The 15,337-nt window shown below is 41.4% G+C and overlaps 1 protein-coding gene across 1 annotated transcript; it reads left to right on the forward strand.

Annotated features, from left to right (window-relative positions):
• The first annotated feature begins 321 nt into the window (after window positions 1-321).
• LOC125520309 (diacylglycerol O-acyltransferase 1-2) lies at window positions 322-8,365 on the forward strand. Its single transcript, XM_048685202.2, has 16 exons — window positions 322-873; window positions 2,051-2,131; window positions 2,235-2,308; window positions 2,396-2,471; window positions 2,669-2,736; window positions 3,925-4,048; window positions 4,428-4,526; window positions 4,664-4,765; window positions 4,848-4,984; window positions 5,298-5,379; window positions 5,494-5,514; window positions 5,696-5,758; window positions 6,364-6,411; window positions 6,692-6,754; window positions 7,491-7,544; window positions 7,622-8,365. The coding sequence occupies exons 1-16, from the start codon at window positions 538-540 to the stop codon at window positions 7,727-7,729; spliced, it is 1,536 nt and encodes a 511-aa protein (XP_048541159.1). The 5' UTR covers window positions 322-537; the 3' UTR covers window positions 7,730-8,365.
• The last annotated feature ends 6,972 nt before the right edge of the window (window positions 8,366-15,337 follow it).

A 15,337-nucleotide genomic window follows, 5' to 3' on the forward strand; every position in this document is an offset into this window, starting at 1 on the left:
CAAGTGACAACCAAACATGCGTGACTTACGACTTATAAGTCACGCATGTTTGGTTGTCACCTGACTTAAGTCACATGATTTATAAGTTAGGTAATTTATTGGAACCAAACAGACCTTAAGAATGGACAAATAACAAATGAGTAGGGGCAAGCGAGATGCCCAATCCCCCTATGGTGCGGCCGTCACGCTGTGGTCTGGCCTTTTGAAAAATGAACTAGGTCCATTTTTACATTTTCAATTATTATTTTCCTTAATAAACTGAATATTTTAAGCAGGGCATGGAAAGGACAACGCTCCAACCCGTTCGCTCTTTTCAACAACGAGCGGACGCCTACACCGGGACAGAGGGACAACCCGTGCCGTGCCGTCCGTCCACCGATCAGAACTCGGGACTCGGAGCCTCGGAACCTGCGCCGCCAGGCAAGGCAGGAGACGCCTGGCGCGCGCCCTCCGCGCACGTGTCGCGCGCAAGTCGGCCGCCTCCCTCCGCTTTCCGCTTTTGCGTGTCAGCCGCGGCGCGGCGGCCACCACCATCGCATGTCAAAAGGGAACCCAGACCCGCCACCTCCCCGGCAGCTTCCTCCCTTCCCACGGCGGGCCGCCCACCGAAACCCAAAACCCCGCCCCGAACCTTCCGGAACCTCCCCTCCAGTTCCACCCATGGCCCCGCCCCCGTCCGTGGCCGCTGCCCACGATCGCGACGACCCCTCCCTCCGCCTCCGCCGCGCCCCTGCCGCCGACGGCGTCCACGGAGAGGCGGAGCCGCAGGAGCAGCCGCAGCGGCAGCACGAGATGCCCTGCTACCGGGCGTCGGCGCCCGCCCACCGCCGGGTCAAGGAGAGCCCGCTTAGCTCCGACGCCATCTTCCGACAGGTACGTATGCGCCGCGAATCCCTCCACTTGTTTTCCTTTTCCTTTCTAGCAGCAGCGATTGCCATGATCACATATGCTTTGCTTTGTTTGAGCCGGCCAGCATCGATTCTGTTGCCCACAGTTTCTCTCTTTTCTCCAAATTACGGTTGTCCAGCAGTGCTATATTTTAGGGATGTTGAGTTGAGACAGACACAGGTGCAGTTTCAATTTTTGGCCGCGACAGATTGAGGTCAAAGCCTCTGCTCGTTTTGGGATTTATTAGGGGACCACCGGCGCGTTGCTATTTAGCAGGGCTTGGCGTGTTGAAATGGACAGGCGGAGTGCACGAGGTGCTGACCTGTACAAGTAGCCCGAGATTGGTGTGGCGTTGACTTGTACTAGCAGTAGAAGTAAACAGAGAGTTGTTGGGAGTGTGTTGGGGGCCTTGGGGGTCGACTTTTGTTAGTAACTCAACTGCGGATGCAGGGCTAATTGGGAGGTGTCGTGATCCACATGCTCAGTATCTGTTTGCCACTCTAGGGTTTTAACATGTTAAGGTGCCAGTTTGACACAAGATCCTGAGGACCAGTACTCTGAATGAGTAAGTTCTTTAGTGGAACTAATATGCAACGTTGGGCAGAATGACCAACTGATCGTATGCCCAGAATAACTCCTCGCACTCAAATGCAGCCCTGGCCATAGCTGTTAATCTGTTTCGCAAAGTTCAGTGCATGCCTGCATTTAAATCTGAACAATGTTGGGGTTTCAAGATGAGTTTCAGTCAAATGCCTCTTTGGGTGGCAACCTTATTCCTTTAGACGTATATATATATATACTTCCTCCGTTCCTAAATACAAGTCTTTGGAGACATTTCACTATGGACCACATACGGAGTAAAATGAATGAACTACACTCTATAATGCATCTATATACATCCGTATGTGGTTCATAGTGAAATTTCTACAAAGACTTATATTTAGGAACGGAGGGAGTATATGATTCTACATCACATTTTTCCACAGTTGTTCCTGCGCATAACTCCAGTGAGCATTATTACATAATCGAAGCCATATTAAAACATTCATTAGGGTATAAGTACAAAACATATCGTACTAAATTCGTTGTTTTGCATGTCATATTACTCGGTTGCGACATAAAATTCTGGTCCTGAAATGTTTAGTTATTCACTTGATTGCAGAGCCATGCAGGTCTTCTGAATCTATGCATTGTTGTGCTGATTGCAGTGAACAGCAGGCTCATTATCGAGAACTTAATGAAGGTTTGATCACTTCCCCTCCAGAAGGAGCACTTAGTTTTGGTGCTTTCTGCATAGTCTTTTATATGCCTTGACACGTTACCATGGTCTAAATTTGTTGCTCCAGTATGGCCTATTAATAAGAGCTGGGTTTTGGTTTAGTGCAAGATCGCTGGGAGATTGGCCACTTCTGATGTGCTGGTAGGTATAATTACTCACCCAGCTCTGGTCGGAATTTTCATGAAACAGTACTAGACTTTGTACAATTAACCAGTCTGTGAATTGCAGCCTCACTTTACCCATTTTCCCACTTGCTGCACTCATGACCGAGAAGTGGGCTCAAAGAAAGCTCATCCGTGATCATGTGAGTTTGTTTCTCAACATTCCTGAAGTCTCCATCATCAGTTCTTTTCAGAATGGCCTTTATCCAAGATTTATGCTCATTTATGCTCTTTTTATGTTTCTTCATCATTGTCATACGGTCAAATTTAGCATAAAATCCAATCTTTTTCAGTATTTTTTAAGTGTGAATTGCGCATGACTCTGGTTTACCTCTTGCAGGTGTCTATTCTTCTCCATATAATTATTACAACCACTGTCCTTATCTATCCGGTTGTTGTGATTCTTAAGTAAGCATATTTATTTCTTTGGCTTTGGGGTTTGTTTGGATGCATCTACTTTTGAAATTTGTATATGATGGTTTGAAGTATACTCAGTTACATTCTCGGAAACAAAAGCACAGTCAGTTCATTCATTCATTTTTTCTATATTTAATGATGTGGAGATGTACTCGGTCCATGTGTTTCAAACATGGTTATTGCTATTTTTTTAAGTTGGATGTTAAACAATATAAATTGGTTGGCTAAAAGGAGACTACATAACTCTTCTATTTGGTTTCATGTGGCGATCTCTCATATCCTATCGTTGACAATATTATCTCCCTCCGATCCATATTAGTTGTCGCTCAAACGGATGTATCTAGCACTGAATTACGTCTAGATACATCCGTTTCGGCGACAAGTAATATGGATCGGATGGAGTACATGTCTATTGGATCAATGCGAGCCATCAGGTTGAGTGTCCAATCTAAAATTGTTCCCATTGTTACTTTGCAAATTGAAAACAAAAATTGTCAGTTATTGTTATGGTGCTGCTAGAAGGAGGGCGCGAGAGGGCCGGACGGGGGCCTTTTTGCCCACGGCCGGGCAAGAGGGAAGGGATTTCCTTCTTAATTCTTGCTTGATTAGATTGATACATCTCCTCCCCTTATATAGAGAGGTTTACTTGACTCCCCAGCAAGGCTTACTTGACCCAAGTGACCCTTATCTCTAATTAACCCTAAGACTAACGGGCTATACCGCCAGCCCAGGCCCATTAGGCCCATTACGTACTCTTAACAGTTATTCAGATCACTTGAGAAATATGACTCATGACTTGCTAATAAGTTCTATTGGGGAGGTATGGGGCTCTTTAAAGTTACCACGTGTCATATGCTTGCGCGTTATCATGTCTGAATATCTGATAACTGACTTCTGTCACTGTTGTTCGTTAAACAATGGAGCTAGGATATCTGATAACTGACTTCTGTCACTGTTGTTCGTTAAACAGTGGTGCTCCTCATATTTTAGGAATGTTAATACTGGTCATGCATTATTTTTGAAGTCATGCATTGTGCCTACTAATTTTTGGTTAATGTTCTGGTTATACAGAAAGTTTTTCCTCAAAAGATACTCCCTCCGTCCCATAATATAAGACGTTATTACATAGTATTTTATTGCATAAATTATGGAATTTTAGTTACATTGAATGTATTTCAGGTGTGAATCAGCAGTATTATCTGGATTTGTGTTAATGTTTATTGCAAGCATTACTTGGTTGAAGCTTGTCTCTTTTGCTCATACAAATTATGATATAAGGGTTTTGTCCCAAAGTATTGAAAAGGTATGAGTGCAATGTGTTATTACCATTTTAGTGCAATTGTAGTTGCCAAAACATCGAGGACTAATACAACTTGTGTGTCTCTTAACATCGAGGACTAATACAACTTGTGTTGCCAAAACGTTTGTGTTACTATTATCTGGATAATAAATCGTTGACCAATGAACTTTTTTCTTGTGTGTCTCTTAATCGTAAATCTTTCTAGAAGATTGGACCATGATCTTGCTTCTGTCAATACTTAAGGAAATAATTACCTTAATTTGTGTAGCTACTCATGTTGTGCTTATACAGAGAATTGCCAGATTAATAATTTCTAACATGAATGTGAATATTTCCTCTTTGTTCACTGTTCACAATAATAATTCCCCTTTTTATGTAATAGGGTGCTACACATGGCAGTTCTATCGATGAGGAAAACATTAAAGGCCCAACTATCAACAGTGTTGTGTATTTCATGTTGGCCCCAACACTTTGTTACCAGGTGCTATTTTTGGGCTAGTGTGTATCATTTCTTCTTCTGATTCCATGTTACTCGTATTACTTAATTATATTGGATGTAACTAGTTACATCAGTGTTAAGTTATGGCTTTTCTGATGCCATTCTGTTGCATTATGCAGCCAAGTTATCCCCGGACAGCATTTACTAGGAAAGGCTGGGTCACTCGGCAGCTTATAAAATGCGTAGTTTTTACAGGCTTGATGGGCTTCATAATTGAGCAAGTGTGCCTGTTACGTGATCCCTAACGTTAATTTTATACATATAGTTTCTGTATTGAAATTACCTAACTCCTTTTTTTGGCAGTACATTAATCCAATTGTGCAGAATTCCAAGCATCCATTAAAAGGAAATTTCTTGGATGCTATTGAGAGAGTCTTGAAACTGTCAGTGCCAACATTATATGTATGGCTTTGTATGTTCTATTCCTTTTTCCATCTGTGGTAAGCATCTTGATTACCTTCTCTTGTCACTTTATTTTTTTTTCCTTTGGCTCTACCAGTTGGGTACATCACATCTATAAAGACACAGTACCATTGGATATTGTGATTTTCTACAGTACTGAACTTACTGATGTCATGATGGTTGCCTCATGCACGCGATCACATATCTGTAACTTTAATGTATAGAACACAGTATTTGATAAATGGGTTAACTATTTGAGAAACATAGTTTTATCGCAACAGTAAAATTAAGTTCTCGACAACCTTCAAATGCGTGGCTTCTACAGCTTCCATTCAATATTTTTGTATACAGGTTGAATATTCTTGCCGAACTCCTCCGTTTTGGTGATCGTGAATTCTACAAGGACTGGTGGAATGCCAAAACAGTTGAAGAGGTGAAAGGCCTGTTCAAAGTTTATCTTGTTTATTTTAGAGAAGTTTAGATGGAGCTGACACCGTTTAAATTTCCATGCATTTAAATCTGGCGGTATTTTGGGGGATTATCTCAGTACTGGAGAATGTGGAATATGGTAATCTTCTCACCCATCCTGAAGAATAGTTGTTCTGGACTAACTGGCAATTTCCTCCCAGCTGATAGCTGAGACATGTTCATAAGCCTGAGATAGTGTCTGATTGATTGGCATTATCATAATGTTATTTCTTAATTGTCATTAGTATGATATCCTTCCCTGACAATTTTCTACATGTCAGCCTGTTCATAAGTGGATCGTTCGCCATATATATTTTCCATGCATAAGGAATGGCTTGTCAAAGGTAATTTATTCAGATACACCTGTTATTCCTTCTGGTGGCCAGATTATAAAAAAATACCACATCTCTTTTCCGTGTTACATTTTGTTTTCATTCCCGTGGAAAATGGATCCTGCGTGATAGTTGAAATTTGGTTGGTTCACCATTGTTATATAGAGAACACTCACCATACTGAAATCTGCTAGTGCAGATAAACTGTTAGCGTGGTTAACCAGAGAACTATCAACCCAATTTAAAATACCTGACGTTGAGAATACAGATGTTAATACTTGATAATGTGTTGTTCTCTTGGCCTAGGACTTTTGCATGGTAATATCCATTTTTGTGAGACTACATTAACTAATATGCACGTTGACTAATCAGCAACATGTGATGAGTCTCGAAGGTAGAACAACATGGATAAGGAGCGCATTTGAAAGCCAGGATATAGCATGGATGGTCAAGCAGAATACCTGAAATTCACTTAGCAAATGAGTGTAGATAAAAATAATATTATTCATTGTGCGTTTTGCTTTGCAGATTTGTGTGGTTCTTTCTGTTGAGAATAGAGCTAATTTTGTTTTTTGAAATACATACTTATGAAAATTCATGTTGAATCTACACTGCAGGGTTGTGCCATTCTCATCGCATTTCTGGTTTCAGCTGTATTTCATGAGGTACCACACATATTTGAGTGTTCCACATTACATGCCCCTAGCTATCATTCTTTTATTTTTCCCAGTCACCAGCTAGAGTGGAAATGGCTTGGTTCCCTTTTTTATTGAGTAATGATCTAGGTTCGATATAAAGTTCTACTGGGAAAATCAAAGATATATACATGGAAATTTGAATCCTGGCACATTTTCTGCTGCACGTTTATACTTGCATTGAAAAGGAAAGAAGCTGGTATGCCATCTCACATATGACCTTCATTTCATTGTCTTTGTCAACTTGCAGCTATGTATTGCTGTTCCATGCCACATTTTCAAATTATGGGCGTTTTCTGGAATCATGTTTCAGGTATGTATTGATTTGAAGGACACTTGTATTTCGTTCTTAATCTTCTTGGACTAGATCAGTACAGTATCTTCGATACTAGTTGATGCCCTGTGCGTGACTGCATATATAATAGATTAGTTCTGTGTATGCAAATTCGATAACAAAGATAGTCTAGCATATAAACAACAGACAATTTAGTACATAAAATTTGTCACATGCAAAAAATTCTGTGTATCAAGACTTAGAGATAGCAACACTGCAGCTTATTTTGAAAAATAACAGCCCATATACATGTCTATGCTTATTGTTACAAACTTAGATAATAATTAATCTCAAAGAAGATAATTTGCAATTGTCGCTTTGTGAAGGTTTAATACAAAATATACAATACAGCCATCTTCACTTAGCAGAACTGATTATCTCCACTCCTCTAAACATTTCCATGTGACGTAATAATAAGCCTAAGAGGAAAAATAGGCCAACGATCAAGAACAGCTGTCCAGGCTGTCGTTCAACAGTTCAACAGCCCGACACTGTGACAGGCAGCACTTCTCTTAGGCCATCACTGGGCACTTGGGCAGGCGGCCGGCGTCCATATGTTGGTGTAGGATCAGCCCCATTGCTGCTTTAAATCTGAAGAGCTGTTACTATGCAAATTTGTGATTGGTGCCGGTTTAGTTATTCTAAACTGCTGTTGTCGGTATCTCTAAATATCCACTTGTATCATTTGACTGATGTTCATGTCTGTCGTTCCCAGATTCCCCTGCTATTCTTGACGAAATATCTTCAAGAAAAGTTCAAGAACACAATGGTATGCCATGCTCACTGCAAAATTTCTCCGTCTTCCATTGTTTCCCCTGACACATCGAGCCCTGTTGAACTTGACAGGTGGGCAACATGATATTTTGGTTCTTCTTCAGCATAGTTGGGCAGCCAATGTGTGTTCTCTTGTACTACCATGATGTCATGAACAGACAGGCTCAGACAAATGGCTAGTTCTGTTTTAGAAGTGCACTATAACACAGATCATCCGAAGCAAATTGGCCCGAGGCAATGGAGCGGCGGCCTCCTTAACGTTTCGCAATGGGCTGTTAGAGCTAGCTATGCTACGAATCCAAGGTTGTCAGCATGATATGTTTCAATCCGTTCCAGTTAGCTCGCTGTGTTCCAAATGTATGATATGCCGGCCGGGGTTTGTACCGAAGATACCCCAGTGATGAAGCCGAAGATAACAAGACCTGCCACATGTGTTTTGTGTATACTTTTCGGTTCACGTGCCGGCAGAGTTATGTACATGATGCCCTGTTGGATATAAAGTGCATGTGCCCGTATGATGCAACCGCAACTCGCCTTTGAGGTCTGGATGAGCGAAAAGGCTCGCGCTTGAGAGAGTGTACGTACATAGGACTGACTGCATAGTCCTGTCACGTTGTTGTGAACCGACGTTGCCGGAAAGAATAATGTAGCACCAATTGCGAGGCAGTTTTGTCGCTCTTGTAAACCTTCTTTTGTGTGTGAAAGCTGGTTCATGTAAACCCGACCTAGAGCCTCCGTGCTCAAATGGTGTAACTGCAGCATGGTCAACCGAGGTTGACTCATCCAATTGATTGAATTTGGTTGTGTGTCGTATAAGGTCTGTGGTGTAGTATGGTCAACCGAGGCTGACTCATCCAATTGATTGAATTTGGTTGTGTGTGTCGTATAAGGTCTCTGGTGTAACTGTAGCATGGTCAACCGAGGTTGACTCCTGACTTGTTCAATTGATTGAATTTGGTTGTGTGTGCCGTATAAGGTCTGTGGTGTACCTGCAACATGGTCAATCGAGGCTGACTCATCCAATTAATTGAATTTGGTTATGTGTGCCTTATAAGGTCTGGATGAGCGAAAGCTCACGCTTGAGAGTGCGTACATACATAGAGCTGATTGCATCACGTTGTTGTTGTGTACCGACTTTGCTGGAAAGAATAATGTAGCAACAACTATGAGGTAGCTTTGTCGCTTGTGTAAACCTTTTTTCGGTGTGTGAAAGCTGACTCATGTAAACCTGACCTAGAGTCTCTCCGTCCGAATGGTGTAACTGCGGCATGGTCAACCGAGGCTAATTCATCCAATTGATTGAAATTGGTTCGCCCTGTTGGATGTAAAGTGTGGCGTATGAGGTATGGATGAGTGTTGGATGTAAAGTGTGCCGTATGAGGTCTGGATGAGCGAAAGGCTCGTGCTTGAGAGAGCGTACGTACATAGGACTGACTGCATAGCCCCATCATGTTGTTGTTGTTTACCGATGTTGCTGGAAAGAATAAAGTAGCAACAAATGCGAGGCAATTTTGTCGCTCGTGTAAACTCCTTTTTGGTGTGTGAAAGCTGGCTCATGTAAACCTTACCTAGAGTCTCTGCGTTCGAATGGTGTAACTGCAGCATGGCCAACCGAGGCTGACTCATCCAATTGATTGAATTTGGTTTGCCCTGTTGGATGTAAAGTGTGTGATGTATGAGGTCTGGATGACCGAAAGGCTCGCGCTTGAGAGAGCGTATGTACATAGGACTGTATACATAGCCCGATCATGTTGTTGTTGTGTACCAATGTTGCTGGAAAGAATAATGTAGCAACAACTGCAAGACAATTTTGTCGCTCATGTAAACCTTTTTTTGGGTGTGTGAAAGCTGGCTCATGTAAACCTGACCTAGATCTCTGTGTTCGAATGGTGTAACTGCAGCATGGTCAACCGAGTCTGATTCATCCAATTGATTGAATTTGGTTTGCCCTGTTGGATGTAAAGTGTGTGCCGTTTGAGGTCTAGATGAGCAAAAGGCTCACGCTGCGTATGTACATAGGACTGACTGCATAGCCCCATCAAGTTGTTGTTGTGTACCGAGGTTGCTGGAGAGAATAATGTAGCAACATGCAAGGCAGTTTTGTCGCTCTACATTTCGTTATGGCTGGCTCATGCAAATCTTTTATTTTTGTGAAAACTGGCCCATGTAAACCTAACCTAGAGTCTCTGTGTTCGAATGGTGTAACTGCAGCATGGTCAACCGAGGCTGACTCATCCAATTGATTGAATTTGGTTCTGAAACGGCAAGATTGATTGATTACCAAATGACAAAGGTGCCTCGTACAATAGGTCAAAAATCCATAGCAAAACCAGAAAATTTGGGTTTTTGAAACAAACAAGACAATGCAGTTCCTTGGAACACAATTGCAAATGTGTGAGATCCTGGCTTAGGAATGATAGACTACTTATGACTCCTTTGGTTCATACGACATGAATATCATAGAAATAGGAAATTTGGAGAAAATGAGATGACATGTATCTCAATTCATATCAATAGAAATAAGAAAAGAAATGTCATTTGGTTCACATCATAGAATTTTTTCCATTGAGTATAGGCTAATGTTTATTTTCCTTTGAAATATGAAGGATATGAACTAATCCTATGTAGGAATAGGAACAAAGGACTTTAAAAGAAAAATTCCTATAAGAATCATATCCTATAAAATTCCTCCAAACCAAAAAAGGTCTCATATGAAAAGGCGCATCTTCTTTTTCGGGAGCCCATAATCTCAAAAGTAAGCATGCTTCGCAACAATTTGTGGATGAGTGATCGACTGAAAAGTTGATTCTGGGTGCACACGAGTGGGGACAAAATGCATAGAAAAGATTATTGTTGGTGTGTGAGGCTGGTCTAGATCCTGGGTGGTAGCCAAACACATGACCGGGAATTGATGGGTGAACCGGTGGGTTCAGCCGGGGCATTACAATTGGTATAAGAGCGGACCCTCGTGGTTACACGGACATGTGATGCATGGTGTGTGTGTGTCACCCGTCATAGAACACAACACGACACATGTGTCAGACAAGACGCACAACCATGTGCCAAGAGGGAACGTTTTTTCTCGGCCGACGAGGACACTAGTTTATTTGAGTGGGGGTGTATGTGACATCCTGGATAATAAGAGTGATAGACTAATCGTATCAACAAGGTGCATCTTCTTCTCCGGGAGTCCATCCGAAAGAAACATTAAAGTTAAGCGTGCTTGGTTTGGAGCAATTCGAGAATGGGTAACTGGTTGGAAAGAACCTCCTGCTCTATAGCCCAACCTCTCGCTTGCCAGCCACACGACATCTTGGAAAGTCCATCTAAGAGAAGTCCCAATGCACTATATATTAGGCTATATCCGGTGAGTAGTCCAAGTGCACTATATCTAATGTTGTATCTAAAACAACCTCATTTAATTTCTTTTGTGAGAGAAAAGTTATGAAGTCTTGAATTTGATGCTATGATCTATATCTTGATTAAGATACGTTTTTTATTCGGCCTGGCCGAGACCATGCCGGTGCTAACCCACAAGTATAGGGGATCGCAACAGTTTTTGAGGGTAGAGTATTCAACCCAAATTTATTGATTCGACACAAGGGGAGCGAAAGAATATTCTCAAGTATTAGCAGCTGAGTTTTCAATTCAACCCCACCTGAAAACTTAATATCTGCAGCAAAGTGTTTAGTAGCAAAGTAATATGATAATAGTGGTAACATAGCAAAAGGTAACGACAGCAAAAGAAATGTTTTTGGTATTTTGTAGTGATGATAACAATAACAACGAAAAAGTAAATAAGCGAAGAACAATATATGGAAAGCTCGTAGGCAATGGATCATCGATGGAGAATTATGCCGGATGCGGTTCATCATGTAACAGTCATAACCTAGGGTGACACAGAACTAGCTCCAGTTCATCAATGTAATGTAGGCATTCATTCCGAATATAGTCATACGTGCTTATGGAAAAGAACTTGCATGACATCTTTTGTCCTACCCTCCCGTGGCAGCGGGGTCCTAATGGAAACTAAGGGATATTAAGGCCTCCTTTTATAAAGTACCGGACCAAAGCATTAACACATAATGAATACATGAACTCCTCAAACTACGGTCATCACCGGGAGTGGTCCCGATTATTGTCACTTCGGGGTTGCCGGATCATAACACATAGTAGGTGACTATAGACTTGCAAGATAGGATCAAGAACTCACATATATTCATGAAAACATAATAGGTTCAGATCTGAAATCATGGCACTTGGTCCCTAGTGACAAGCATTAAGCATAGCAAAGTCATAGCAACATCAATCTCAGAACATAGTGGATACTAGGGATCAAACCATAACAAAACTAACTCGATTACATGATAAATCTCATGAAACCCATTACCGTCCAGCAAGCCTACGATGGAATTACTCACGCACGTCGGTGAGCATCATGAAATTGGTGATGGAGGATGGTTGATGATGACGACGATGGATTCCCCTCTCCGGAGCCCCGAACGGACTCCAGATCAGCCCTCCCAAGAGAGTTTAGGGCTTGGCGGCGGCTCCATATCGTAAAACGCGATAAATCTTTCTCCTTTATTTTTCCCCGAACACGAATATATGGAGTTGGAGTTGAGGTCGGTGGAGCTCCAGGGGGCCCACGAGGCAGGGGGCGCGCCTCCCACCCTCGTGGCCAGAGTGTGGCCCCCTGGCCTTGATTCTTTGCCAGTATTTTTTATTATTTCCAAAAACAATCTCCGTGGAGTTTCAGGTCATTCCGATAACTTTTGTTTCTGCACATAAATAACACCATGGCAATTCTGCTGAAAACAACGCTAGTCCGGGTTAGTTTCATTCAAATCATGCAAGTTAGAGTCCAAAACAAGGGCAAAAGTGTTTGGAAAAGTAGATACGGCGGAGACGTATCAACTCCCCCAAGCTTAAACCTTTGCTTGTCCTCAAGCAATTCAGTTGATAAACTGAAAGTGATAAAGAATTTTTTTTACAAACTCTGTTTGCTCTTGCTGTTGTAAATATGTAAAGCCAGCATTCAAGTTTTCAGCAAGGCTTATGAACTAACCACATTCACAATAACACTTAGGTCTCATGTTTACTCATATCAATGGCATAATCAACTAGCAAACAATAATAATAAATCTCGGATGACAACACTTTCTCAAAACAATCATGATATGATATAATAAGATGGTATCTAGCTAGCCCTTTCTGGGACCGCAAAATATAAATGCAGAGCACCTTTAAAGATCAAGGACTGACTAGACATTGTAATTCATGGTAAAAAGAGATCCAGTCAAGTCATACTCAATGTAAACTAACAGTAATGAATGCAAATGACAACGGTGCTCTCCAACTGGTGCTTTTTAATAAGAGGATGATGACTCAACATAAAAGTAAATAGATAGGCCCTTCGCGGAGGGAAGCAGGGATTTGTAGAGGTGTCAGAGCTCGATTTTAAAATAGAGGTGAATAATATTTTGAGCGGTATACTTTCATTGTCAACATAAAAACCAAGAGATGGCGATATCTTCCATGCTACACACATTATAGGCGGTTCGCAAATAGAATGGTAAAGTTTATACTCCGCCTCCACCAACAAGCATCAATCCATGGCTTGCTCGAAACAACGAGTGCCTCCAACTAACAACATTCCCGGGGGAGTTTTGTTTGCAATTATTTTGATTTGATTTGCATAAAGCATGGGACTGGGCATCCCGGTGACCAGCCATTTTCTCGTGAGTGAGGAGCGGAGTCCACACCTCTTGAGAATAACCCGCCTAACATGGAAGATACGGACAACCCTAGTTGATACATGAGCTATTCGAGCATACAAAACAGAATGTTTATTTGAAGGTTTAGAGTTTGGCACATACAAATTTACTTGGAACGGCAGGTAGATACCGTATATAGGAAGGTATAGTGGACTCATATGAAATAACTTTGGGGTTTAAGAAATTGGATGCACAAACAGTATTCCCGCTTAGTACAGGTGCAGGCTAGAAAAAGACTGGGAAGCGGCCAGCTAGAGAGCGACAATAGTCATGAACATGCATTAAAATTAATCAACACTAAATGCAAGCATGAGTAGGATATAATGCACCATGAACATAAATATCATAGAGGCTATGTTGATTTTGTTTCAACTACATGCGTGAACATGTGCCAAGTCAAGCCACTCGAATCGTTCAAAAGAGGATACCACCCTATCATACCACATCACAACCATTTTAATAGCATGTTGGCACGCAAGGTAAACCATTATAAGCTCCTAGCTAATTAAGCATGGCATAAGCAACTATAATCTCTAATTGTCATTGCAAACATGTTTATTCATAATAGGCTGAATCAGGAATGATGAACTAATCATATTTACAAAAACAAGAGAGGTCGAGTTCATACTAGCTTCTCCCATCTCAATCAGTCCATCATATATCGTCATAATTGCCTTTCACTTGCATGACCGAATGATGTGAATAAAAATAACAATGCATGTGCATTGGACTAAGCTGGAATCTGCAAGCAGTCAATAAACAGGAGAAGACAAGGCAATATGGGCTCTTTTGTTAGATCAACGATAATGCATATAAGAGCCACTTTAGCAATTTAATCATGGTCTTCTCCTATTGACCCCCAAAGAAAATAAAAGAAATAAAAGTATTTACACGGGAAAGCTCCCAACAAGCAAAAGAAGAATAGGGAATCTTTTTGGGTTTTCTTTTTAATTACTACTACAAGCATGGAAATTAAAACTAGCTAAAAGCTACAACAATTTTTTTGGCTTTTCTTTAAGGTTTATTAAACACACAAGAAGAAAGCATAAAAAGAGAAAATAAACTAGCATGGATGATACAATGAAAAAATATGAGCACCGACAACTAGCAATGAGTGTGTGAACATGAATGTAATGTCGGTGAGAAATACGTACTCCCCCAAGCTTAGGCTTTTGGCCTAAGTTGGTCTATGGCCACGGCTGGCCTGGCGTATATCCAAAGTAATAGTTGAGGTCATACTGTGAAGAAGTCTCGGATTGCCACTGGTTGGCAATCACCTCCGGATCCCACTGATAATCAAACTGTCGTGGAGGATCAAATTGTGATTCCGGCTCTGGCTCTATAGCTGCTGTAGGGTTCCGGTAGGCATGAATGGCCTCCAACGAAACAAGGTACTTGCCTGCAGATAAATCAAACAAGGAAGGAGTAGGCAAGGTAATAGTCTCAGGATGATTTTTACCAAATATTAATTTGTACTTAAGCTCATTTTCCCTATTCTTAACAATAAAATCATGTGCTACCATACTCTTATAATCTAGATAAACAGGAGGCGGCAACTTCTCTTCCTTCTTATAATGCCTTATAGGTATGTTAAAGTGTGCAGCGAGGTGATGTCTACTACACAACCTTCTTCTTGTAGACGTTGTTGGGCCTCCAAGTGCAGAGGTTTGTAGGACAGTAGCAAATTTCCCTCAAGTGGATGACCTAAGGTTTATCAATCCGTAGGAGGCGTAGGATGAAGATGGTCTCTCTCAAGCAACCCTGCAACCAAATAACAAAGAGTCTCTTGTGTCCCCAACACACCCAATACAATGGTAAATTGTATAGGTGCACTAGTTCGGCGAAGAGATGGTGATACAAGTGCAATATGGATGGTAGATAAAGGTATTTGTAATCTGAAATTATAAAAACAGCAAGGTAACTAATGATAAAAGTGAGCGTAAACGGTATTGCAATGATAGTAAACAAGGCCTAGGGTTCATACTTTCGCTAGTGTAAGTTCCCTCAACAA

Source organism: Triticum urartu, chromosome 7A (genome assembly GCF_056163025.1).
Source record: "Triticum urartu cultivar PI428250 chromosome 7A, HENAU_Tu73, whole genome shotgun sequence".
Taxonomy (NCBI): domain Eukaryota; kingdom Viridiplantae; phylum Streptophyta; class Magnoliopsida; order Poales; family Poaceae; genus Triticum; species Triticum urartu.